Source organism: Dromaius novaehollandiae, chromosome 22 (assembly GCF_036370855.1).
Source record: "Dromaius novaehollandiae isolate bDroNov1 chromosome 22, bDroNov1.hap1, whole genome shotgun sequence".
NCBI classification, from domain to species: Eukaryota; Metazoa; Chordata; class Aves; order Casuariiformes; family Dromaiidae; genus Dromaius; species Dromaius novaehollandiae.
In genome coordinates, this window is record NC_088119.1 from 6313295 (window position 1) to 6338671 (window position 25377).

Here is a 25377-nt window from a genome sequence, read left to right on the forward strand (position 1 = left end):
TTTGTGGAAAATGTATTTTCCTCCTCGTGGTTTTTCTTTTTTAAAAATAATAAAACATTAGTATTTCTACATCATTAACGCCCGTGCTGGTGTTTTAAAGTGGATTTAAATAAACAGCTGTAAAATTAATGTTGACTCGTTAAGCTTAAACAATGACATTTTGTTTTCTGACTTCAGCCTGAGAGAGTCTTGAGGTTAGAAGGAAAAACAAAGGGAGTGAGGATAAACACAGCCAGAGAACAGCTATTGATTATTTCTCATGTGGCCATTCTTCTTTCAAGGCTCCAAAGTCACAATAGTGTTTTTCACATAAACTCGTACCTTTCATCCAAGGAGTCGATAGTGGTTTTTGTTTTGTTTTCTTGTTTTTTTTTATGATTATGAAGCTTGCATAATTGCACTTAGCGTAGCATTAAGATACAGCCTTGAAACGGGACATCCAGTAGTAACTTGTTTGCGTTGTTCCTTCTGGATGTTTTAGTGGATGCGGATTTTGTAAGTGAGTATTAAACTATATTAGAAGCATGTGGGAAACTGTGTATCAACGTGGTTACCGTCACTATTTACCTTATCTGTGGATTGTAAGTATGGCTTCCCAGTGTTGCCCTAAACGCAGGGGATGGCTCGCATAGTTTATTTCATTAAGTGAAGAAATGCCTCATGGTTAGTATTGAAATGGTCTGATCAGGCTTTGAAGTTCTTGTTTCAGGAAGTGGAATGGGCCAAATCTGCAGTTTGAAAATACATTTCTACTTTGACTTTGGAGGGGGGAGGATGGGAAGCTGAAACAACTAGAATATTGCAGGATATAGCCAAGAAACAGCTAGGCTCTATAATTGTATATTCCACAGCTTCTTCACGTGTGTGTTTTTCTCGTTGTCCTTTGATTTGGTACGTTTGCGGGGCAACCTGCTTCACAAAAAGCAAGTGTAGCAGCAAAACCTGTTACTGTTTCATTGCGTTGATCTGGTCATGCAGGGAGAATGTGTAGTGATGTCAGAAAGGAAACAGCGCTCCATTACCCGATGCTGAAATCTTAAAAGCTGCCGAGCATGCTCGGAAACAATAACCCAGTCACAACCCTGTTTTCCTCTCGCTTTAAGAAAAGGCACTATTTTTAATTAGGACTATATGCATGCCAAATGTCATGCTTTCATTGTCAGGCCCTTAGGCTGTCTTAAAAAGTAAATAGGTAGGGATTATTTTTATAATAGTGTAACTTCTCCGTTGTTTTCTCCCTCAAAATTTGCAAACAAGAAGACATTTTATTTTGTGTGTTAAAGCTTCCTTCAAGGGAAAAGGGGAATCAGTCCTCTGGGAAGAAACTGAATTCAGAACAATTCGGAGTCGGTTAAAGCTTGCAGAAGACTGAACGTATAAAAATGATGAGCTATAAAAGAGCTGATCGTGGGAGAAAGCAGGCTGGAGTGACTTGCCTGATCTCCCACAAATTCATTGTGACCTTGGCCATCGGTACAATGATCCCCGACAGTTAGTTATTCTAATAATTTTCCTGAAGTATATTGGTGGAGGACAGCTTTTCTGATCTTTTTTGTTTTCCTTTTAGCTACTCATCAAAATTACTTTCAGAGACTATTTTTGTCTTTTTTTTCCCCTCCATATCTAGACTGAGGTCTTACTTGAGGTATAACACTGGTGTGGACTAAAGGAAATAGTTTGCTATTTGGAGTGTTTATTTGCAGGTCCACTGTGGAAGTTACATTGTGGCTAAGCACAGGTAAAAATAGATCTGCCTGTAGCACGCTGTTTTTGATGGTCTGTATACAATACCGGTCTTAAAACTACAGCAAAAATAAAATTCTTTCTCTGACTTAGTGTGAAGTCATAAATTTTAATGTAGGCTCCATTTGTAGGACTGTTTCTAGCAGCGTTAAGAATGCTTTTTTTCCACACGATATAGAGCAGTTGTAACTCTTTAAGTTTCAGCATATGACATTTCTGTGATTTGACGGAGCATGACTATGAATTTGACCCTGTGTTGTTATTGCTACTCTGTTGAGACCTAAGCAGGCATGACAAAGAGGGGCTTGTGCCCTAAAATTACACCGGTTGAAATAGGGATTGATGTAGCATGGAGGGGGGAGGCTGACAGTGTGAGGAAGGCCACAGAGGAGACTCTTAGGTTTAGTTCTTAGGTGCTCTGCTTGCGATGCCTTGAAGTGAAAGGATGTGTACAGTCCCCTGAGAGGAAGAGAAACAAAAGGTCAGTAATAAAGTGCATGGGTCAAAGGAAGCTTTCAGCTGTTTGGAAGAAAGGCAAATGCCTTGGAATTAGTGAAGTGGCTAAAGGAAGAGAGTAATTAAAGAGGACTCTAGTTTTTCTCTTCCAAATGTTATCAGCCCTCTTTCTTGAAAGAAACTGGCTTTGAGAGGATTAATTTGGCGAGAGCGAGTGCGAGCTGAGTGCTAACGTGGGCAGGGGAGAGATGAGGTTAGCAGTGCAGAGTCAACAGAGGTGATATTCAGGTTTCTGGGTTTCTGATACGCTCGACAGAAGTGGATTAAAGGTGAGAGCACTGCAGATTGCTATTCTCTCCTGCGTGCTTAGCTAAAGGGAGCTAAATGAGATTAGGGGGAAGAGAAAAATGGAAATGTACAGCATTGGAGGGAAATCAGTTCAGGAAGGAAAGGGCCTAAAACAGCAGGGAAACAAGGTATTAGTGGTCTGAAGTACATATAAGAATGATGACAGGGAGCAGGATTGTTGAAGGGGGGGGGTCAGCTCAGAACTGGTGAAATTATAGGGGGGGGATGTCTGAATTACAGCAGCTGAAATGATGTGGTAGGTAGAGAGAAGGTGATGGAAGGAATGAAGATTCGGTGGAAGAGAGTAGCTGGTATAAGGATAAGGAGGTCAGACATCCTTCAGAATAAAGATCATGGTACGGAAGGGGAGGAGAAAGATTATGTATTCTCTGAAAATATTCCCAAGTCCTTTATGGCAGGGTGAAAGGAACCTCAAAGTTAAGGAGAGTATAAAAGTATAAACTCCCAAAGGAGCAAGAAATACAATCAGAGGTTATCACTACAATAATGTATAATTTTTTTCTCCCTTTTTTTTTTTTTTTTTTTGATAGGATTGGCTTGCAGAAAAGTCTTGCTTTAGTAGTGCCGTGCAGCTTTAGAAGCTGCACAAAGGGCGTAGGCCCTCTGCCTTGGTTGCTTCATATTCCCAAAGCTTGGAAGAACTCAAGGGAAAGCACCTGTTTTTTTGACTCTGTTTTGCAGGTGCTGAGCTTTAGGGCAGCTCCAGTGAAATGCATTTAGCTTTGCTCTGTCTGATAAGATTTGGTCTTTCCCTGACCAGGACATCACAGCAACTTCTGTTTGGGAGACTTTAAGCAATGAAATTAGCTACTGAAGAAAGGAGGACATTACTGATCTTTCTTTTCTTTCCTTTCTTTAGGCTCCGATATGGTAAGTTAAGCGTGCTGGATGGTTTATCCCAACAAATCCCCTGATTTTTCCCCTTCCCTTTACATGAAGGGTTGTATTCGATTGGGTCATTGACAAGCTTAGTCCTTTGATTAAAAGATCATGCGACTGTTCTGCCGCAGGGATGTCTGTCACTTGTCTGCTTCTACAGTCTCCTTGATTGATTGTCTTCCCCTCGGCAGAGACAAACTTGTGAACCGTTGTAACTCGAAGTAATTATGAACAATACCTGTTGAAAATGCTAACAGAGTATTTTAAAAGTATTACTGAGCACCATGTAAATACATAGGACTGCAATAAGTAAATCTGTTTTTTAAAGTGTTATTTTGTGTAATTGCAATACATTTTTTTTTCTTTTGATAAATGGTACTTAATCCAAAGAATAAATACTACAGATGTCTCTGGTTCACTGAAATCCAGTGGAGCTCTGAGTTACGCGCAGATGTTGAGAAAATGTTATGTTTCTTTATCTTTCTCCTTTCCATTGTTGAAGCAGAAATATCACAAGCCATATGTGTATATGTGTACAATAATTTCCTCTTCCTACATACATTGCGCTTACTTGTATCATTAGCCAGACGGAAAACAAACTGCTCTGTCTCTTTTTTTTTTAGAAGAGTTTATATAGTCTGTATAATAGAATAACATTTTTGCTGAGAGAAATGCCTTATTTTCTAAGATTGTTTGAAATGTGGACAGTCTGCACCTCAGTTCTCATATTCTTGCTTATGCCAAGGAGATAGGGTTTTTTTTCCAGACGTATTCTAAGAGCTAAAGGAGCACATTGCTGCTATTAGTTGGTCTTTGCTCTACTAATGGCTCTTGCACTTCCAGCAAGTGCAGTCAAAGGTTGATGGCATGTGGATATTACTTTTACTTTTGCTTTTTTTTTTTTTTTTTTAAATTGGCAGAATGTCGGGAATACAAGAAGCACGGATAAGTTTTGTTCCCAAGCAGCTTATGCGGTCCAGCTTACCGGACATCTGGGCCGGTAGCGTGGAGTTTTAAATTCTGCCTTTTTAATGAGTCTGTGTTGTCAGTCGCTTGAACTTTTTTTCATTATGTGCTGGCTAAGGCAAGCACGTTTGATTTTTTTATATCCTTGAATAGGCCATGACTGCTCATGGATTATGTGACAAAGTCAGTTGATAGCTTCTCTCTGAGCTTCAGGAAAATAAATAGGGTCACTTTCTTTTGTCTGCCTTTTTACTAATTGGGAGGAGAAAAACTTAATGTGGGGCAGTGGCGGGGGGAAAATAGGATTACAGTAATTCCAAAATGTGATGTCCTGAGCTTCTAACTGGTAGCAGATGCCTGTGCATAAATTTGCTCTAGACAAATTCTGAGATGTAACTGAGAGCAGTCAAGGAGGCAGCCCTTCTCCATAGCCTGTCTTCTTATTAAAGAATTAATCTCAGAATTTTCTAAAATTTAGTAGCATTTGGAGATCTTTAGTAGCAGTTTGGAGAGCTTCATTTGTCATTAGATTAGGGTTAGATTTTTTTTTTTGATGTGGCCACAAAAAGAAGAACGCTGCTCTCTTCCTTTACAAGACTTTCTGACTTCTCAACTGAGCAAAGCAGAACATCAGAACTGCGACTGATCTTTGCCTACTTAGACTAGCAAGGAGAAGAGGAGAAAATCAGGGGAAAATGTATGAAAAGTAGACAAAATAGTATTGGTTCCATTTTTAGAAGATCCTGGGAAAATTTAAAATTCAGTGTGAAGTTTAGGAACTTGTGCTGTAAATTAATTTTATATAGACCTGCTGCTTCTTTTTTGTGTTGGTTGTACCTTTCCCTGCTGTTTTTTAATGTTGCTTCTGTTGTCTTCTCTTGTGTGGTGATGTTCCTTCTTGCCATGGATAACTAAATAGGAAAGGAAAAACTTTCTCAATGCTACTGGCCCACAAACCGTGTGTGAATTATCTTGGCTTCTTCTAAGTCACCTCTTCCTGCAGCCCCCTCCAAAACAAAAAAAAAAAAAAAACAAACCCTCGTAAGTAGCTCTCCTATCAGCCACTGCATAGGGTTGTAGAGCTTGAGGAGTTCATCTGATCCAAAAGCATTTTTGGAGTTCTTGACAAGATTTCCTCAGTTGCCGTTCCTTTTTCTATGGTATGGTTTTAAACCAGTAATAACTCTTGGTGCTTTCTACCTTTGAACAGCTCTCTGAGCAACTAATTCAGCTGAGATCTTAGTGGTTCACAGTTTTAAAGCTGGAAGTTAATATTAGGGTGTCTACTCTGAATACCTAGATATCACACACATCTCGATTTCAGTCATTTAACCCTGTTTCAAATCCAGTAGCTAATGCTTGACTACAGTATCTCTTTCTCTCGAAGACAGCAGGTGATGGTGAACTTGCATTTTCCTTTATAGGCTGATCTAGTGGTTTGTCGACTGGAAAGTATACGTTCCTTCCTTTTCTGTGTAGATTTTTCTGTTTTCAGCTTTAGTATTGCTTCTTGTTGCATCCTTCTCTACTACGCTAAAGAACCCATTAGTGCCCTGACTCTTCTTTATGTGAAGGCATATATAATATTTATGCCTTACTCTTAGGTTCTTTTTGAGAACTTGAACAGCCTGATCCCTGAATTCTGCCATTTTAAGGCATTTTTCCAGCCCTTATGCATCGCTATTGCTTTCCTAAATTTTTCTACATCTTCAAAATGTGACTAGAAGACTTTTTTAGAACGTCTAGAATTAGGTCCCATCTGTACCATATGCAGAGAAAAGCTTCTTTCTCACTACTTTATTCTTATTAGCTGTTCCTCCATTACACATCCTTGGGCCATGTCTCTAGCCTTTTTGCCACAGCATTGCATGGAGGCGTCTTAATTGACTTAGATTTCTCTTCAGTCCCTGCCTTCTCAGGTGCAGCCCGATTCTGTTGGTATGTTTGTGTACGGCTCTGTTAAACGTACTTTGTTTTAGCAGGTTCAGGTCACTGTTATGCAGGTCAGATTGCTCTGTGCAAACACGTCGTCCTCATTGTTACTTACTGTTCACCAGACTTTGTGATCTGCAAATCCAGTCATCAGTTATTCTGTTTCCCCGCTGCCCATCGATTAAAAATGTTGAATGGTACCGCGCCACGTGGAATGCCTGTCGAGTCCAGCTGATGTGCTCCTTAGTGAGGCTTTCTGTGATGTTCTGGTTTAAAAGCAATCCTTTACTGAGTCAAAGAAACTATTTAAAAAAGAAACCCTCCTATTAATGCTTTTAATCTTTCAAGGTGTTTGCTTGCCCAGGTTCTCTGCCTACTGCTGTTTTCCATGCATTATCTGTTTCAAGAAGAGGTTTGGTAGCCTGGGAAATTGTGGTCTAAGAGAGCCCAGGGTATATAGAGCGCTTTCACCATGCAGCGCTGGAAGGTTGCAGTCCAGCTTTCTGAAGACTGATCCTCAGAAATTTTGGTGGGGAAAAAATAGATGTTAAATGACTAGTACCTTACCCCACCACAACACTTTTTTTTTTTTCTCCTGCCTTCAAAGTCCCTGTTAGTCATGGGTACTGTAAGCTCTAGACTCTTCTGCATCAGGATATGTTAAGAAATGACTAAGAGAGTTGGATAGGTTAGACCAGTGCTACTGCCCTCCAGTACAGCTGCTGGAAGAGTTGAAGAACAGCATCCCTTGTGTCCTGGCACGGATTTAGAGCTGGCGTTGGTAAGGGAGAAAAAATCCAAAAGACGTTAAATTCATCTCGTTTGATGCCAAACTATGCAGAACATAGTGAAGCAGGGACCTGCCTCTGGCTTACAGTCCTTTTGAGCAAGCTGTTTATCTCTGAACTATAGAACATGTGTTTAACTGAGCAGCTCTAACTAGGTATTTGTATGCACATTTTTCCAGTTTAAAAAGCTCTTGATCTATTAGTAGTTTTGCATGTGTGCTGGTGGGGGTTCTTCTAGTGTTTTTTGGATTTAACAGTTAGAATTCTGGCGTCAAAATTGATTTTTAGTGTGGTAAATTAAAGGTGCCATCAGCATCTCAACGTGTAATTACAAGGTGCTTCTTTAAAAAGCTGCTCATTTAAATTCAATTCCAAATCTTAAGTGATTGCTTTTGTTGTATTGACTTGAGAGGATTTCCATTTTAAGTACTCTCAAAAATAATTGCGACGTGTGTGTTTGCCTAAAATGAGGTTTGCTGCAGCTTTCAGGAGAAGTTGACTGCAAATATTAAGCTATTTCTGAGGGTGTTAAGGCGTACATTGTCAGCTCTTATGCACTCGTATTGCTTATTTACAGGAAAGGGACTGGGAAAGCAATTTATAATATGCTGAAGGCTATGAAAACACTAGCTATTTTTGAATGCTTTCCTTCTGTGTTGCTAGAAAAGGATAACTTAAATTTTGTGGGTCATTACAGTCCATCAGGAGACAAAAGGAAAAAGAGGTTAATGGCTTTCTTCTGGGACCCATTAACAGAGAGTTTCCAGGTACCAGCAGAATCTCAAAGTTGCTTTTGTATTGTTTTTCCTGTAGTTTTCAGAAACCATGTGACTTCTAAAAGTACCCAAGAAACCTCCCAGTGCAAGCAGGAGAGTGAGTGGATGGGATCATCTCCATGGGTCCATATTGATCTTAAAAGTGTAACTTGTTCTGGCACATGATAAATACTCAAGTAACGTGTCTAAGCTGCATTTTTCCAGAGTTGTTTTCAGTTTCTCTGGACAGATTTCTAAGCATCAACACAGTTGTCTACATCAGTTAGCTTTTTGGAGATCTTCCATCTCACAGAATCATCAGGTCCTGCTTTGCTTATACAGCTGGTATAAATTATTGTCCGAGATAGCTGTAGTCAGTGTAGGTATGGCGATATGAATCTCACAGAGGAATTATAAAACCATGAAGAGTTGACTGTGTGTAATAAACAGTTGATTAGTTATGGTGATCTTGGCTTGTTTTTAACACTTTCCCTCTCCTGTCTGTGTTGGCTGAAATTTCCTGGAGAGGTTAGCCCGTTATATAGTTGATAGAGCCCCACAAATAAGGAAAATATAGGGTAGCACTAACAGGCCTTTCTCTCTGTCACTTTTACCTTTTCGTATTTGATTTTTGCCCAGGGTCGGTCTCTTCTCCCGTTGCGTCTCAGTGTAACTCTATAGCTGCACTCAGTGGTACGTCTCACCTCCATAGGGTGTGATGAGAGGTGGTAAGTTGAGCTTGGCGTTGTGCAGAACTGACAGGCCTAATAAAAGCTGACCAAGCTGAACAGATTTTTAAAAAGAGAATTAGAAATAAAATGTAGCACAAAAATGAGATTAATGCTGATTGTGATTTTTCTGCATGTAATTCCTAGTTAAGACTTTGGCTTAGGCAAGAATCTCTGGCGTTCGGTCAAGTCCTTTCAAAGTGGTGCCCGTGCCTGTGTTTCTGGTGACACCATTGATGCTGGACTAGCAAAGTTCATAAAAGTATCCTAGATGTGGAGTGCTTGCAAGAGTTCCGGTAAGAACGATTTAGCCGTCTTTGGAAAAAGTCAATGGAAATTGTATAGCCTTGTCTTTTTAAAGGTCTCCTAACTGTTCGAGCTCTCCTTTAAAACAAAACTTTTCTTAAAAACTGGAGGGTGGTGCAAAATACTCTGTAATTTATATCAAACACAGTCAGCTGTAGCTCTATCTGCACTAGAAAAATGACCTTTTTTGTGGGTGCTAATTTCTCTTTATAGACGTTCCTAGTGTCTCAGCTGCTATTTTACAACGTAATGCCTTCAGAGTTTTCAAAAATGGGGAATGGGCTTGTTTAAATGATTGTAAGCTGGGTAAAAAAATCTGAATTTGGCACTTTGACTTTACATTTTGGGAGTTTAAGGCTTTCTGTATCTGACTTCTGTTACTTCTTGTAACTTGGATCTTTCATGTTAATAATAATGCTCAAATAACAGCTCTCTTGTTGAGCAGCAGCTGAAGGGAGAGCTGAGTAAGGTGGTTTTGGAAGAGAACTGTAGGTTTCACATCCTGTTATACTACCTTTTTGTTGTAGTTTCCTCCTTTGGAGAAGTGAGGACTTTGTTTAAAGGTTTGGCATAGCTACTTGAACTTAGACCACCACACTTGCTGAAGTAATATATGGATAACTTATGGCTGGTCGTTAAAGAAACCGCTAATTCTCATCAGGAATGGGCACTATATGGGAAGCATTCTGTAAGCTGACGTCTTAACATCCTTTCTGTTTGGACCGATTGCAAAGTGCAGTCCCGTAATGAATATCCAAGGAAGTGTAATAGCCTTGAAGCAGTCGATGAAGTGACTCATCGCTCTTTGCTCATTGAGTTGAGAAGGCTGCAGGTGACTTAGAAAATCCAGTGCTCAGAAGTCGGGTCTGGTTTTGGATATATACTACGGGGAGCGGGTGGGAAGGAGCAGAGCATAATTTTCTTCTGCTGTGTTGCTGTCAAGATGCTTTTAAAAGGGTTTTTCTTCCTGGTAGTATCTGTGTCCCCTTACGTGCTATGTCTTTGCCCACCTTCATGAAAGGGTGCCTCACGTAGCTCATTTGTGCAGTAGTCCAGCTGTCTCGGTGGGGACAATTTATTTTGTGATACATGTAAGATCATTAAACTTACACTGATAAATGGGCTTAAATCAGATTCATTTCATGTGTATTGACTGAGAGCCATTTACTGGCAACCTTTTCCCTCAGCTATTTTATTTGAATTATTTCCGAGAATGCAATGACTCTACTATGTTTAATCTTGGACAAAACAGCATTTGTTGAACCAAAGGGCTAAAGTATTTACAATCCGAATAAGGGAGCATGAGGGTCTCAAATCCTGCATGGAGACAGCTTTTGTTAGAGTTGATTTTCGAATGCCAGATTCGTAACTCAGCAGTGAAGTGCATGAAGGCTCCAAGACTTAGTTTGGCCAAGAGCTTTATGCAAAGATCAAGCAATGGGAAAGTGGAGGAGAAAGGCGAGGACATGTGACTGTGAGTAATCAAAATGTCTAGTGAGCCAGAGTATGGATGATAGTAACAAGAAAAATCATAGCACACAAGCATATTGCCTTCTAGAGATGAAATCCAACAAGGAAACTAAATGGTATGCGTGGTGGGTAAGTGTTTAGACATTAAAGGCTTGTCCTTGCTTCTTGTCTGAGTAGTAAAATTTATTGAAATTCAATATGCTTATAGGTGAAGCACCTAGCGTTGGAGCGTTTGCTGCAGCACAGTGTGATACAAACAGCAATAAATGATACTTAAGTGAAAGCCTCTCATCTTATTTGCTATTTTAGGATGGAGTAGAGCGTTTGTAAGACAGTAATTTAAGCAGGGTAGCAGATCTTGTTTTACACAGTAGAAGTTAGGCAGTCTGATACAAGCAGTTTTAAAATGGAGGAGCAGAGGATGGGAGGGAGTAGGGCGTTTTATTGAGCGCTGAAATCCTTCTTGGCTGGTGCAGGTGGGAACCTTGTCATTAGCTAACGGGGTCAGGATTTTACCATATCTCTAGAATAGCCATGCAGAGAGAGGAAGTTTGGGGCTAGGCTTCGGTTGCTTTGTGTTGAATATCACTGATACTTCTTATGCAGCTTTTATTTTATGATCTGGTATCCATTTTGTAGTGATTGAATTATTCTCTCCACTTGAAGGTGTCCTCTAAAGAGGGAAACATCACTCACGTCTGCGGAAGATACAGATCAAATTCATATGGAAGCGGCGTCTGTGCTTAAGGTTCACGTTTGCCAGAAACGCAGTTTATGCTCAACAGATTCAGTGGTTAGGGTTTAATTAATTGTTAGATTTAAATGTTAAAGGATTTTGTCTCCTTCTGATTCATTGTCTTAAGATACAGCAAAACAAATACAAAATGTATCAATTTGACATGCCAGGTTGAAGGATTGGAAAACAAGAAAAACAGATTGAATTCCCCCCCCCCCCCCCCAGCTTGTTATTTAGCAAGCTCCAGGGCTGAGGAAGCAAAGGGACAAACTGTGCTGCCTCCTGTCCCCCAGAATCCCGGCTCCAAAAGGCCTGTAATTTCCAAGGTGGCAGACAACTTAACACCACTTTAGCAAGCTATTTATAATGTCCCTAGAAGCAAGAACCATTTTTCTCTATCCTCATAGGCACCTTTAAAATGAACATGTTCATAAATTTCACCTGACTGTGACAGTTAAATTTTTGTTGTGCCTTTTTTCAGGGTGGGATGCTTCACGGTGTAAGGAAAATGTTTGTTTCATCATTTAGGTGTTGATAAATAAGGAATAGCCCCGTGATGTGTGTTGATTTCCGTTCAGTGTAGACACTTGGTCATTCTGATGCCTTTATATTGCCAAGCCCCTAGCAGTCAGCTTCCTCGTACAGAGAACATTTGTCCGAATCCCACGAGGGCTCGTTTCAGTGTGCTCGGAGGGTGTTTGCATACGCGGTGGTTCAAGATGATGGCAAGCACCCTGCCTGTTTTGAAAGCTGTGATATTAGTATTGCTGTTACTTGGGCTGGGAAGCAACCCATTCCCGCTCCCATCACCCGTAACAAAAACCCCACAGTCAGAGTGCATAAAGTAGATAATAGTGGGATTGCTAAAAGAGGGAGAAAATAGCTTTCTGTGCTATTTTTTTGTAGTGCATTTGACAATGTGTTCAGTCTTCTGCATAGCGTCTGGGAGGAGGTGTTTTTAAGCACAGAAAAATTGAGTTGTAAAGCTTCAAATCGGCAAGGTATTCCTTCAAAATGGAGTTGACCCTGGCCTTTGTAGCAACAATTTTAAATGGCTTGGCAGGCAGCGTGCAGAAGGAGACGGTGAGTAGGCAGAAATATTTTGCCAGCTCCAGGTAATTTAGCTGGCATATTCAGAGCTATCCGTAGGCAGCAAATCACATTGTGAAATTGGAAAAAAAATATGTCTACTTTTTTTTGCTGAGAGTTTCATGTGTTTCATCTAAATGTTAGTGAGATGCTACTGCTTTGAAGCTTGTGGATTTTGTTTTTATACATGAGACCGTATCTATACTACAGTTTCACTGGTGCGTTTTTGCTAGCAGGCAACAGTACAAATTCATCAACAGCGTGTGCACTCTTGACTGCTTTTGTTGTGTTGGGCACTGCTCTTTGGGAGGCCGGGCCACGTACTTCTTTCCATTGAGACAGCTTTCCTTTTATGTTGTTTTCCCCTGCTGCGCAGCTGGGCTCACTGACTCCAACACATGTACGATCTGCACGTTCACGTTACGTCTGATGTCTCCCGAAATCACCAAGTTGGTTAAGCAACTCAGCTGTTGCATGCACGTACAGTAAGCTTGCGTTCAGCTTGCTCCCTGAGGGCCATCCAAAAAAACATGCAGATGGGAGTGGGTTCCTGCCGCCAGAATAAATCCCGACTCGGCTTTTGAGGGGTCGTGGGAAAAGATGCCTGCTGAAAACGGAGCCTAGACTGGGTGAATGATCGTTGCGGACTGCAAGCGGTGCATCGGCTGGCAGTTAGGGCGCGTGTATCAAAGCACGTTCTCTCGGCAACAGGTTTTTTGTCAAGATGCTCTCTTGCACGTTCGCGTCGCTGGATGTGGCCGCTCCTTCCAGAGAATTTTTGGAGCCTGGTGTCTGGCTTGTAAAATTGCAGCAGGCGGTCCGTCACAGTTATAACTTGCTTGCTTTCATGCTGGCTTTCGTTAAGGTTCTTGCACAAGAAAAAAAGTGGTGCTGGTAGAAAGGCGGAGAGAGACAATGTGCTTCTCTTGGCCGTGGTGGAGGTGTTCTCGGAGTAACTGCGCGGCTGGGATGCAAACAAAAATTGCCAGGTGTTTGGTGCTCGCAAGGAAAGATTGAATTTTGCCGTAGCGGATGCTTGAGGAAAGTTGCTTGGAACTTAATCTCTGTTCCAATTACTGTCATTTGTGCGTATTACAGAGCTTACGTGGTGTAGGGACATTTAGAAGCATGTATGATACTTAAGGGAGAGCTAGAGAAATTTTTTTTTAATAGCAGTATATAACTTTTGTTTGTATCTTCACACATAAGCAGTACTTGGCTTGTAAGTATTTTTTTTAATGTGAGTAGGTACCTTATTGAAAATCATATGCTTGGTTTGCGAGACAAAGTATGTACTGCTTTTTATTATTTATTTACAATATGATGCTGGATGGTAATAAATTCTAAATATTTCTAAAACAAGGGACTGTTTGATATGCAAAGCATGGTTATTCCTGGGTGAATTACAGTACACCGTAATAGCAATCCTGCTTCATTTTCCAGCAGGATTTAGATTAATATGTAGCATGTTGCATGCGGCCAATCTCTAGGCTCACAGAAGTTTTGTGGGGTTGCTGCTGGAGCGTAGGGAAGCTAGGCGCCTGGCTTGATGGTCCTGTGTAGCGTTTTCTTTGCTGTGTGAGCATCTTCGTGTTTTAGTGCACTTCCCTGGGCATCTCTCGGTCCTTCTGTCTTTCCTCAAGGATGTTCCTCTGTCCTGCTGTGTGTTAGTGGATCGGTTCCACTGACTTTTCCCTCTGCAGCTGTATAAATCCAAGGAGCGGGGCGCTTCAGACCACGAACAAGTGCTGTGGGCACGGGGAGAAGTTTCTTCTGGTACCATTGTGGGTTTTTGTTGACATGAGGTGTGTGAAATTACACGTATGCCTGAAGCAATTTGGACTTCCTGATGCAAGAAAAGCTCTACACGTCTTAAAAAAAAAAAACCAAACAACCCAAAACTTCATGGCGGTGGAGGAGTCGGTTCCTTCTGATTTCTGCCCTGTGTGGTTTTGGCCTCTACTGGTGACTGTTTAGTGTTTTCATAGACTTTTCTTTTAAAGAGCGTTGACATCCTGAATGCTTGTTGTTTTACTGACTTCCACAGTTTATGGTGCTCATTGGATTAGCATAGCTAGGTTTCAAAATTATTATTATTATTTTTTGTTCTTTCATCCTATTTACTGAACTGAGTCTGTATTTAATTAGTTCATTTGTTTTGCTAGCTAAATATATACAAGCTCGCACATGTTTACAAGCCTCCTAAATCTTGAAACTAGACTTTTGAAAATGTTTTGTCTCCCACAGCGATAATAGAGATAAGAGAGATAACAGTAATTTCCCTTCTTTTACAGGGAAATCACTTTGATCAGTATGAAGAAGGGCACTTGGAGATCGAGCAAGCGTCTCTAGACAAGCCTATAGAATCGGTAAGATCCATATTTATCATCATCATCAATCCACCAAAAATTAGGTCGTGATCGGATGGTACTTGATGTGAATGCAGTCAATTGATAGGAGCAGGCACCTCTTTGAAAATGGTGGTATGGGGTTAATTTTTTTTTTTGTAGTGTAACTGCATGCCCTACTTTAATGTTAAGTGGGCTGGGGACTTGCTCTTTAAGTAGTTCTACTAAAATTGTAGGTAACTGAAATTTAAGCTTGGTATTTCAGAAATTAATTAAAATAATACATTCACTTATAGAATTTATTTTGTTAAGTTTTCATACTTTTTGTTTAAGAATCAGTTTAATTCTTGTATGAACCTAATGGAATAGTGTAGTAAAATGTATTTTGCTCCTTTTTAGTTGATATTTTTGGATAATTACTGGAGTGTTAAACATGTTAGAATGATATCTGGCAATAGGGATGCACTGATGTATTATAGCATTAGCATAGCAGTCATTCCCCTAGAATCTCAAACTCTGCTCTGAATTTCTTTAAAATACTGTTTTACTTTGAATTCGGCATGGAGAATGAAGCTGTAAGATGGGGAAAAATAAGTTTTGTTTAGCTTTATCTTTTTTTAAGCTTTTTGGAGCTTTTTAATTTTTCTCTCTGCAAAGCATCTTTTGCTAGTTTTAAGCACAATAACTTGTTCTGCCTAAACTTCACCTACGAGGTTGGCACTTAGCTTTAGCTTTTCAGTGTTAATATTCATTTGCAGTTTCAATACAATAGCAATAAAACTGGTAGCAAACAGTAAAGGGTCACTTAGTGGTGTTCTGATTAAGACTAGATATTTGTTAAGCTAGTACTTCTCAAATATTTCTTTTCTCTACAGTAATTTAAGTTCTCCGTTAAGTTTCCTCACATTAGTGTGCACTTAGAAACTTAGTGTTAGCAAAAGATCAATATATATTTTCATTCATGTGTAGGTTGGTGTTGTGTGTGTTTGTGTGCGTGTTTAGATGTTTACAAAAAATTTACACAACTTGGGGTGTTCGACATTTTTCTTCCGCAGCAGTTGGCCCATATTAGCTAAGCAGCCATGATCTGGTTTGTATTGCACGGTCTGCCTTTTTTAATTTCTTCTCTAGGGTTTCCTTTCCCCCTTCTTATTTCTGTTCTTCTGGTCCAGTGAACACTGCATATAGTACCTACTGTCTTAATGTGCTGGCATGATGCTAGATTTAGGCATGGCAGTAATTGATGACGCATGAGATAATGCTGCAGAGATGGGAATTTGTATTCAATGTTCTCCTGAATACTTCAATCTTACACTGTGATACGGAGTTTTAATTAAAATGCCAAGCCTGTTTCCTTCTGTAAATATAATGAGAAATACTTGTTGGTATCCTACTCTGTGCCACGTTGGAAACTAGCATTCACAAAATAATTCAAGTATTACCTACAGATTAGACTATTTGATTTCTAAAAGGCTTTTCCCAAACAGAGGAGTTAAAGTGGTCGTAGATGAGTGTTACTTTAGGAGACTGAATCTTTTTGGTTTTCTGAAGGAAGTGATGCATACAGAATTATATAAAATGTGGAAGAATACGTTGGACCCAACAGCGGCCCCCCTAGACCCACAGTGCTGCTTGGATCGTCTGCAAATGTATTATTTTGTTGCGGTTTGATTAATGTTGAGCTGCAGCAGAAATTTTAAATTAAATTATAGTTTTAGTATTTTATTCGTTCATGTATCATAATCCAAATATAGTGATGTTATCAATCTTTACAACTTTATTGTAGGTTTTAATATGAAAATGTGCAGTTCAGCCTTGAGGTTAGAGCTTGAAAACCATTTGATGGAGAGGATAAGAGAATGCCTTACCCCTTTGGGAGGAAAAAGAGCTAAAATCTCAAGTTGTTCTTGGTTTAAAACCCATTTTTTTTCACTTTTCCTTTGTCTGTAATAACAGAAGCAAGCATTTGAGGTACAAAACCCCTAGCCTGGGACATTAAACTCTTGGAAAGAGCCACAGAACTGATTATATGCGGGGTTTTTTGCATTGTCAAATCAACTGTGCTGTGTGTTGGAGCATGCTTGAATTGGCTTCGCATGCTGGTCCCAGAATTTAAAGGCTGTGGAATGCTGCACAGCGACGCTTTTGGACTCCTCTCGTGAACAAGCCTGCTTTCAGATGAGGCAGTCGCAAACGGACCGCTCAGTTTTAGCACTAATTTTCATGTTTCTTCGTTAAGTATGTTGTTGATTTTTGAAAGAAAATCTGCACTTGGGAAGTGTAAATAACTTGCCAAATTTCCTGGCTAGTGATAATGATTTTGTTCCCATGCTATTAATGAAATGTGCATTTTTTAAAAAAATTGGCAAATTATGAGCATTTAAGAGAGTGGCTTTTTTTGTCAGTTTGGTGTACCTCTCCTGTAAGATTTCTCTCATACTCTCGAGAGGGGTGTTCATGCTGCTTTTTCTGGCTTAATACCCTTTATGTTGTTGGCCCACCCTGAAATGAATGACATCCTTGAACTGAAGTTGAGAGGGAAGGAGTAAGGACAAGTACAGAATTTGCAAATACCACACATGTAAATATTTGCAATATTAACATTTAGTCGCAAGTTGTTTTATAATCCTTATTTGGTTCTCTCTTAGCAACTCATCTGACCTTTAGAGAGGAATCAGCTCATAGTAATGAGTAAGAGCCTTGGTTTTCACATAATGGAAACAGTTCAGATGACAAATGTCTTTCTCTGTACCAGGAAGGTTGTTTTTAACAATAGCAGATCAAAGCACTTTCCAGTTTACAGTTTGGTTACTCTACAGACTCAAGAGTGGATTAAGTATATTCTCGTACGTGTGCTGCTTGTAGCTTTTCACTTCTGAGTAACCTGAAAGCTCTTTTAAAAGCCAACAGCAGCTCGTATTTGGAAATCCCAAAGGGCAAAGGGTTTTGCTTGGAGTATACACGTGACAATCACCGCTGAAGTTAGATCCATCTCTGCAGCATTACCTGTTGAGAGGTGCTGACTGTACTGCTACAGCATGCAACTCAAAGGTGGCTGGAAAAATAGGTTTGGGAGTCTACAGATCATTACAATGTTGAAATGTGTCCTCAATTAGCATACTAGTACTCTGTGTCTGTGGGAATCCCGCTTGGTATAGCTCGTTTAGGCTAAAGATGTCTGGACTGGAACATGCGACTATAACCAAAGCACATTTACGGAGAACAGAGCTGACACGAGCTAGTAGATGAACGTACCCTCAATGAGAAGCCAGCTATTCTTCGTTACTAAATTGAAGAAAGCATTTTATACCAATGCACTCCTCATCGCTGCAAATACCGATTTGTTTTTTTTTTCTTTTTCTTCCCTCCCTCCCCAAGTAACAATTCTTTTTTTTTGTTCTGGTTTGAAAGATGTTGCGCTCATACTGGCTGTTGAAGTCAGTAGAACTACTGGTGTTTGGTGTCCTTGAAAATCAGAGCACTTAACTCTTTTTTAAAATTATTTTTTATTATTATTTTTTATTGAAGAAGCTGCATGTGTTCGTTTTGAAATATCTTAAGTGCACCGAATTCAGGTATTTGTATGGAAAGTCACAAAGTATTGCAGCTTCAATAGAACCCAGATTTGCCTTGCATTAAGTCTTCATTCCTACTGCTTTACTGAACCTCGTTGCTGTGAATTGATGGTTTTCTTTGTCCCGGCAGTACAGCTCAAGTAGGAGACAGTGATACACCCTTAGAGTCCGCACAAGAAAACGGCCCTTTTTCCCCCTGCAGACAATACGCAGAGTGTCAGGGAGTCAAACCAAGCTGTCATCGGTGCAGGTTGGAGGCGAGACTGCGAATCATCCACTTATTCTGGAGCTTGTTAGTTTGTCCTCGTCATAACTAACAAACGTCCTTTTTTCCTCTCTCTAATTCTGTTCAGTTACATAAGAAGGTCCTTTAACTTCACAAGGGTTCAGGCTTCAGTCGCTAGCTGTTTGAAGATCGCAGGCTATTGTAGGCTTTACGTATGAGCTGAAGTTGGGTTTTGTCGCACTGTATATCTGTACAGATCTGTGGACTCCACCAGTTCCAAAGTGTAATTTGATAAGGCTGCTGATTTGACATTTAGCAGTAGCCATATGTGGACAGCGCTATAAATAATGTGCTTCTTGAAGCTGAATGGTGTAGCATTACTATTTGGCTTTTCTCTCTAGTCTTCATTGTGTCATCTGTAGTGAGCTATAGGTTTTGTTTTGGGAATCTTTTCAACCTCTTGTTTGCATGGGTTCACCCAGTAGCATCCAGTCCTTGCTTATAGATTCCTCCATACACAGTCAGCACAGCTTACAACCCACTCAAGAGACGTATGGTTTTTGCCTATGCTGAAAGATTAACAACGTGGACGCAATGCGTGGGGAGGCATGGGGATCCGGTGGAAAACCGGTATTAGGCAAAACTCTCTCCGGCTTATTTGTGACGCAGCTCGATCCACCCATTGAAATCACCGTGGGTTATATTCCCCATACGTCATCAAAACGTTTGAGTTTTTGTACACATCTTTCCATTGTGTGCATCTCTCTTCTATAGCCAGGACCTTGGTCAGAAATTCATACCAGGGTTATCGTGATCGGGAATCACTGATACCCGTGGCAAGTAACCAAGGGCATCTTCTCAGGTCACAGGATTGGCAACTGGGGAAGCTGGCTTGAACTGTTTGGAGCAGGTCACAGGCTTTCAAAGATAATTTAGCCAACTCCCTTTAAAATTTCAGTGAAGTTTAGGCCTTTATGTTTTTTATACTCTTTAAAAAAGTCCCACTTGATCTGCAGTCTCAAGTTCCCCATCTGAAATGGTTGAACAGAGGCGGTCATTTCTATTACCAAGTTGATGAGAATAACACAGAGAAGTGTAAATTGTCCCATCAAGAGCCTGTCAAGCCTCTCTGTTTACAACTAAGCGTTCCCCAATCTGTTCTTTTAGCATCGTGTCCATAATTGGTTGCACAAGACATGCACACACCAGCAGTGCTAACTGGCTGCTTCTGCTCAGTAATTTTGGCTGCAAGTGAGAGCCCACTTGCTCCCTCGACCCCCTTTTGAGGCTTGTCGAGGCTGCCTCAGTAATTTTTATCGTGGTTGTAACTCAGAGAGCTCTAAAATGCTGGTATGAGAAAATTGGGAGAGCAGTGTCTTTTCTCCTCTGAGAAATGGATGATTTCCTTCCTGGGCTCTTGGCGTTTTTATAAATCACTGCAACTCTCCCGCAGGAAAATTATTACAATGTGAGGGTAACTTAGTCAAAAGGAATGACGGTTCTTGACATCAGCAGGAAGATGGGTGTAAAGAGAGACTTATTTATTTATTTTTTCCCTTGTGAAAGAGAAGAGCCCACAGTCATAGGGAGCTTTCACTTGGGAGAGGAGAGGGGGGAAAAAAAGCAATTAAGAAAAAAGCTACCAGCTGCTGCAACACTTGCTGCCCTCTGTCAAATTTTGGTCCTGCCTAATATCCCCAGTTACTCGACACGCCACCAGGGTTTAATGGCTTTGCAGAACAGTCCTCACGTGTGAGCCTAGCAATTCTGGCCTTACCTAATTTAATTTTTAAGGTAACATTTAAGCTAAAGAGCATTCCTGCCAGTCTTCCTGTGCGAGATGTCTGCGGTAATGATCTGAAATGGAGGAAGAAAGGTAGAACGTGGCTAGAAATCCTTATGAGCAGACTAATGACTGGGTCCCATCTAGAATTTTGCTATTAAACTCTCAGAGCTGTTCTCCCTATTAATTGAAGCAGAAGATACTTCATTCCAGTTTAGTATTTTCTTTAATTAGGAAATAGTTTCACTGCTTATGTGAACAAATGGAAGAGATCGGGGGGGAAAATGCCCCCTTCCTGGAACTGAGACACGATGATATTTAGGCGTATTTCCGATTTATGTTAACCAGCTTGCGACCATCCTCTTGAGTGGTTTTGTAAAAGTGGTGCTAATGTGTATAACCCTTCTAAATTTTTCTTTTCTCCCTTTAACATTTGTTTACCCCTTCACTGTGTCAGTCACAACACACCGCTCTTGAATCTCCCAGCTGGTCTTGACTTGTTGAATTTATTTTATGCTTTCACTCTTCTTTAATAAATACATTACTTGCAAGCAGTGAATTGAAAACAAAGCAAAAGAAAAACTACCATTAGTGATTGGACAGTTTCTTACTTTGTGTTACATTTAACTGTTCTTTTGACAGCCCAGTTTTTAAAGCCAGGTTCGTATGGAAATGCTTTCACTCCACTTGCACTGCTTTTGGAAATAGCATACTGCTTCATCTGTCTGTTTATTTTAGTGCATTCATAACACAACACAGTCAGCACAATGTCTCATCTCCACTTAGCGAAAGATTGTAAAGTACTTCTTGTCCTTTTTTGAAAATGCAGCCATTTTTGTCAGCATCAGCTTTTAAAATCTGGTTCAATAATCCTTTGTCAGATACAGTTAAAATGCTAATGGTAGAACAATTGATGCATTTATCCGCAAAATCTGTGAACTTCAGGCCCATTTTGCATGAAGGAATATGCAGTTGCTTTGACCGTTACATAAACGGTCTGCAGCAGATATGTTTGCAGGTAAGTTCTCCTAAGCTTCGAAACCTATGATCTTTTCCATGATGTCTGTGACTGGAATCCATATCTGTTCATTTTCCTTTCATTGCATATACCGATTTAAGCTTTTATAACCAGACATTTCCTTACTTCTCGTTTCATTTTTTTTTTCCATGTAGCCTTACCTATGTCTTGGGGGAGAGCCAGTAGTGTGGGAAAGATACACACTGTTGCCTTGCAAAATACAGTGAGACGAAATGTATCGCTTTACTAGCGTATCAGTAACAAAAGTAAATTTATACCGAATAGAGTCTTTTTGAGGAAAAATGTATCCATGCAGCCAATATCTTGGGGAAAGATTGTGTCTTTCAAGTCGATTCACTAAGGTTTTGCAAACTGTGTGGTCATTTTCTTCGATGTGGAGTGAGTGAAAAAAACCCACTGCTATTCTGATTTGTGTTGGCTACATGATGATTTAATTACAAAAACCTGCAGCATTCCCAGCTGTTCTGGGTTTTTTGTTTTGTTCTGTTTTTTTTTTTTTTTAAAGATACCATGTACCACTGAATGTTGTGGATTTGCAGCCTGTTATAATTTGGGATATTTCTGTGATATCCTGACTTGAGTTGCATAATGACAACAACCAATGGATGCACACATATATATATATATTTTTTTCTTGTGATTAGGTGGTGAGCACGTTTGTAACTGAGAGACCTTCTTTGAGGAGTTGACAGAATTGTTCTGATTGCTGCTAGTAAAATATTAAATGGATCCACAGGGGATAATCGGTCAGCTTTCAGATGGCTACGGGGTGCCACCAGCACTCCTGCTTCTTCTTTTTTGGGGGGAAGAGATCTTAAAACCATACTGAACTCCACTCAAAGCCCTGTTTAGCACTGTTCAAAAGCTGACACTTAATTGCTGCATCAGTACTTTTCCACTTAACTTATTCTGAAATAGCTTTTTTTCTTTAGGAAGATGAGACATTATGCTTATTGTTTTCCCCTACATGCACTAATGGTTCCTTGCTGTTAACTTATTGCTAGGCCTGTTTCATTCTAACATCTTAGTATTTTTGTTAGTTTACATGTGAAATGCATCACCCAGTCTGTGCTTGAGCTCATTTTATTTAATTGATTTCATTTTTTTTTGTTTTACTAACCTCACTGTTTTTTCAGTTTAATATTGGCTGCATGCTAGTTTATATATATATACATATATAAAAAAAAAACCCAATCAAGTCTAGCCTGGATTTTGCTATGATTGTGTTTTGGTTTCTAGTGGTGGGGCAGTCTTGCACTTACAACTTACTCAGTATTATAAAAGCCTGACACACAAACAAAATGACTAAACACATTGTAGATTTTCTTTACAAAAAAAATCTTAAGTGGTGCTGTCTAGGTGATGGATACAATTGTATAAATAGCTTGATTTTATGCTTTTTACTGTCAATTTTTATTGGTACACTTTATTTTCTCCCACATTGCTTTTTTATTTTTATTTTATTTTGTTTTAAACGTGATGCACAAAAGTTGCCCAGCACACCATCAGAAAGTGACCCTCCCTGATACCCTGTCCCCCTGGAAAAATTCTAGCCAGCAATTTTTGACATTTGTCTTTCCCTTTTATTGGGCATATATTGCCTTTTCAGTAGCATTTTTTTTGCATGCATATATATGTAGAAAATCTCTTGCTCATCACATGTTTAAATGTCAGTGGGAAGGGAAGAATATATTATTGGAATATTTTTGGTTTGTTTTCTCTGTTCTGTCTGTCAGGATAATATTGGACACCGCTTACTCCAGAAACATGGGTGGAAGCTGGGCCAGGGATTGGGAAAGTCACTGCAGGGTAAGTTCAGTAGCTTATGTCTAAAATGTTCCACACCAGCTTCAGTCTGTAATAAAATTATTTCTGCTTTTTGTTTCTAGATTAGATTTTCTTTCCATTATTAATATATCCAAACAAATGCACTGTTGAGTTTCATGTTTAGCAATTTGCAAGTGGAAGCTGCTGCCTCACTTATTGGTACAGGTTAGACAATGGCTCGTGTGTGTTGTGTATGTGTAAGAATCACCGTGTTTGGCCTTTTTGGAGGGAGGCAAATTAACTGCCTACTTACTAACAGGTAGTTGTGCAGCTTCTAAAACTCCAATGATATTCCGCTGGCTGGATGCTTTGATATTAAAAAGAATTAAAAATGCAAACTAGTGATAACGATCTGTGTGCATGTTTCACGGTGGTGTCAGAAGCCATTAGAAGGCGAGTAAAAGGGCCCACTGAAGGCTGAAAGTGGTGGCAGAGGTTCACATGGATGGGAGAGGCTCATTTCTAGTTTCTCCAGAGGGCATTCAAGGGTTTGACTTATTTCGGTTACTCAGCCATCTATCTGCTATGGATTTAGCATATCTCCTTGGGACTCTGTAGTGCTAGTTGAGCCAATGCACTTAGTACTCGTTCTGTCTCGAGTCTGAATTCTTCCCGTGACGCTGGAGATCCCTGATTCACACTGAGCAAATAACACCTCTTTCGTGTGGGCGGTGGTGGGACTGGCTGTAGCCATTTACCTGGCCAGCGGTACCTGTTCTGCAGAGGTCCTCGTTAGGGTAGAGGCACACAACCACGTTATCTTGAGGGGAAAAACCCAAGGCGATACTTCATATTCGCTGCCTGCGTGTACTGTCTCCGCCTGCGACATGCGAGCAGTAAGTTACTCAGTATTTGCTGCAGGCATGAGACCGCGTGCTTGGGCGTTTTCTGGAGGGACCTTGTGAAGTGCTTGAAATTCAAAAGCACCCTGACCTCCTCAGAGTGACTCACTCGTGTTCCCATACCCGTAGTCTGAAGACCCGGGAGCTTGTAATTGGACTTCCATGCCCCTACAGTGACCCCATTAGAGACATGAGTATTTCTTTGCTGTGGAGGACTGTTGGAGAGGTAATGAGTTCTTTGAACTCTGGCAATGCATATTAATCTCTTGAACTAAGGCACTCTAACTTTGCAGGCAGGACTGCATTGGTGGTTAAAACGCTTCTCGCTTCCTCTAACACGGTTTCTTTTTAAATTCTCCTGTTAATGCATGGCGTTCTTACAGTCCTCTTGTGCCCCGTGCTGGTGCCAAAGCTCAGGAGATGGTTGTAGTTGTCACCTCTTGGGCTTCTGCTTTGGAATGGCATTCACTGGATGTGTAACTTGGTCTGTTTTCTCTTTTGGGTGCCCCATGTTGCTCTGTGCATCACAAATGTGGAAACATGGAGACTTGGAAGAAGCTAAAGCCCTCTCGCAACCCCAGCCGAAGTGGAGAATATAGCCCTTAGGGGCAGTGTGCTGTTCCAGGCACTTATATAACATGATGGACAGCAGATGACTGTATATAATGTTGAGTTTGGGGCAAAGAGAATGGTGTCGTTGTGTCCTGAGGACTAGAGGACCAAGGCTCTCCGCAGGGTGGTTGAAGCACTTGCATTTCTACATGTGTCTAGATTTGGATTTTCCCGTCATGCGTTTTGAAGTATTGAATCTGTACCATATCTTTTGCTCATGTATTTTTGAAGCTGTGATGATTTGAACTGACATGAAGTTACAGACAAATTGTGGGCCCAGGCTGTGAGGGTTTTCCTATGACTCCTATGTGTTAATAGAAATGCAGGAATAAAAACAGCCTGTCTAGTTTAACCCTAGTAGGTGCTGAAACTTCTCTAACGTAGGCTTTGCAGGGTATGCGGAAACCGTCTAGCACCTTTCATCTTCCTGAAGGAAAGCATTGCACTGCCTGGTAGGTAAACAGCCTCTCTGGCAGAGCTGGTGAGGAGGAAGAGGGAAGGGGAGGAAGCAGGGAAGTGCTGCTGGCCCGGTTCTGCTTGACAAGTAAGATGTCGAGGGCGCTGCCTGGTAGTCGTGAGCAGCTAGAGCCTGTGCGTGTCGCCTGTGGCATTGATGATGATCATTTTGGGAGTGCTTAATTCCTTAGCCAGTGACCTTTTTACATGAATCTTAGATCATCCCAAAGTCTAAATATGAACTGCCAGGAAGGAAACATTCGCATCTAATTTTAATCTTATTTGAGGTGTCTGGAGAGTAGAGTCACTTGTGCATTGAGGGTGGAAGAGAACAGAAAGTTCTTCCCCTCTTCTGCAAAGAGGTCCAAGAGAGGTTTGTAAGGAGACTTAAGAATAGAAAATGCATAGCATCTGTGTTGTTAACTGCTTGCTTAGTCCTGTGTTAGGGCCTA

At 40.5% G+C, this 25377-nt stretch overlaps 1 protein-coding gene across 3 annotated transcripts in view; it reads left to right on the forward strand.

The window, feature by feature from the left end:
* Positions 1 to 25377, forward strand: part of GPATCH8 (G-patch domain containing 8) — a 57872-nt gene that overhangs the window by 800 nt on the left and 31695 nt on the right. For 2 of the 3 annotated variants that reach the window (XM_064524458.1, XM_064524457.1), the window contains exons 2-4: positions 14512 to 14586; positions 20792 to 20809; positions 22925 to 22997. Coding sequence is in view for 1 of the 3 variants with exons in the window: in XM_064524456.1 (XP_064380526.1) it covers positions 14512 to 14586; positions 22925 to 22997 (148 nt within the window). In the remaining 2 variants the exon portion in view is untranslated. The remainder of the gene's footprint in view (positions 1 to 14511; positions 14587 to 20791; positions 20810 to 22924; positions 22998 to 25377) is intronic. The other variant, XM_064524456.1, reaches the window with a different exon arrangement.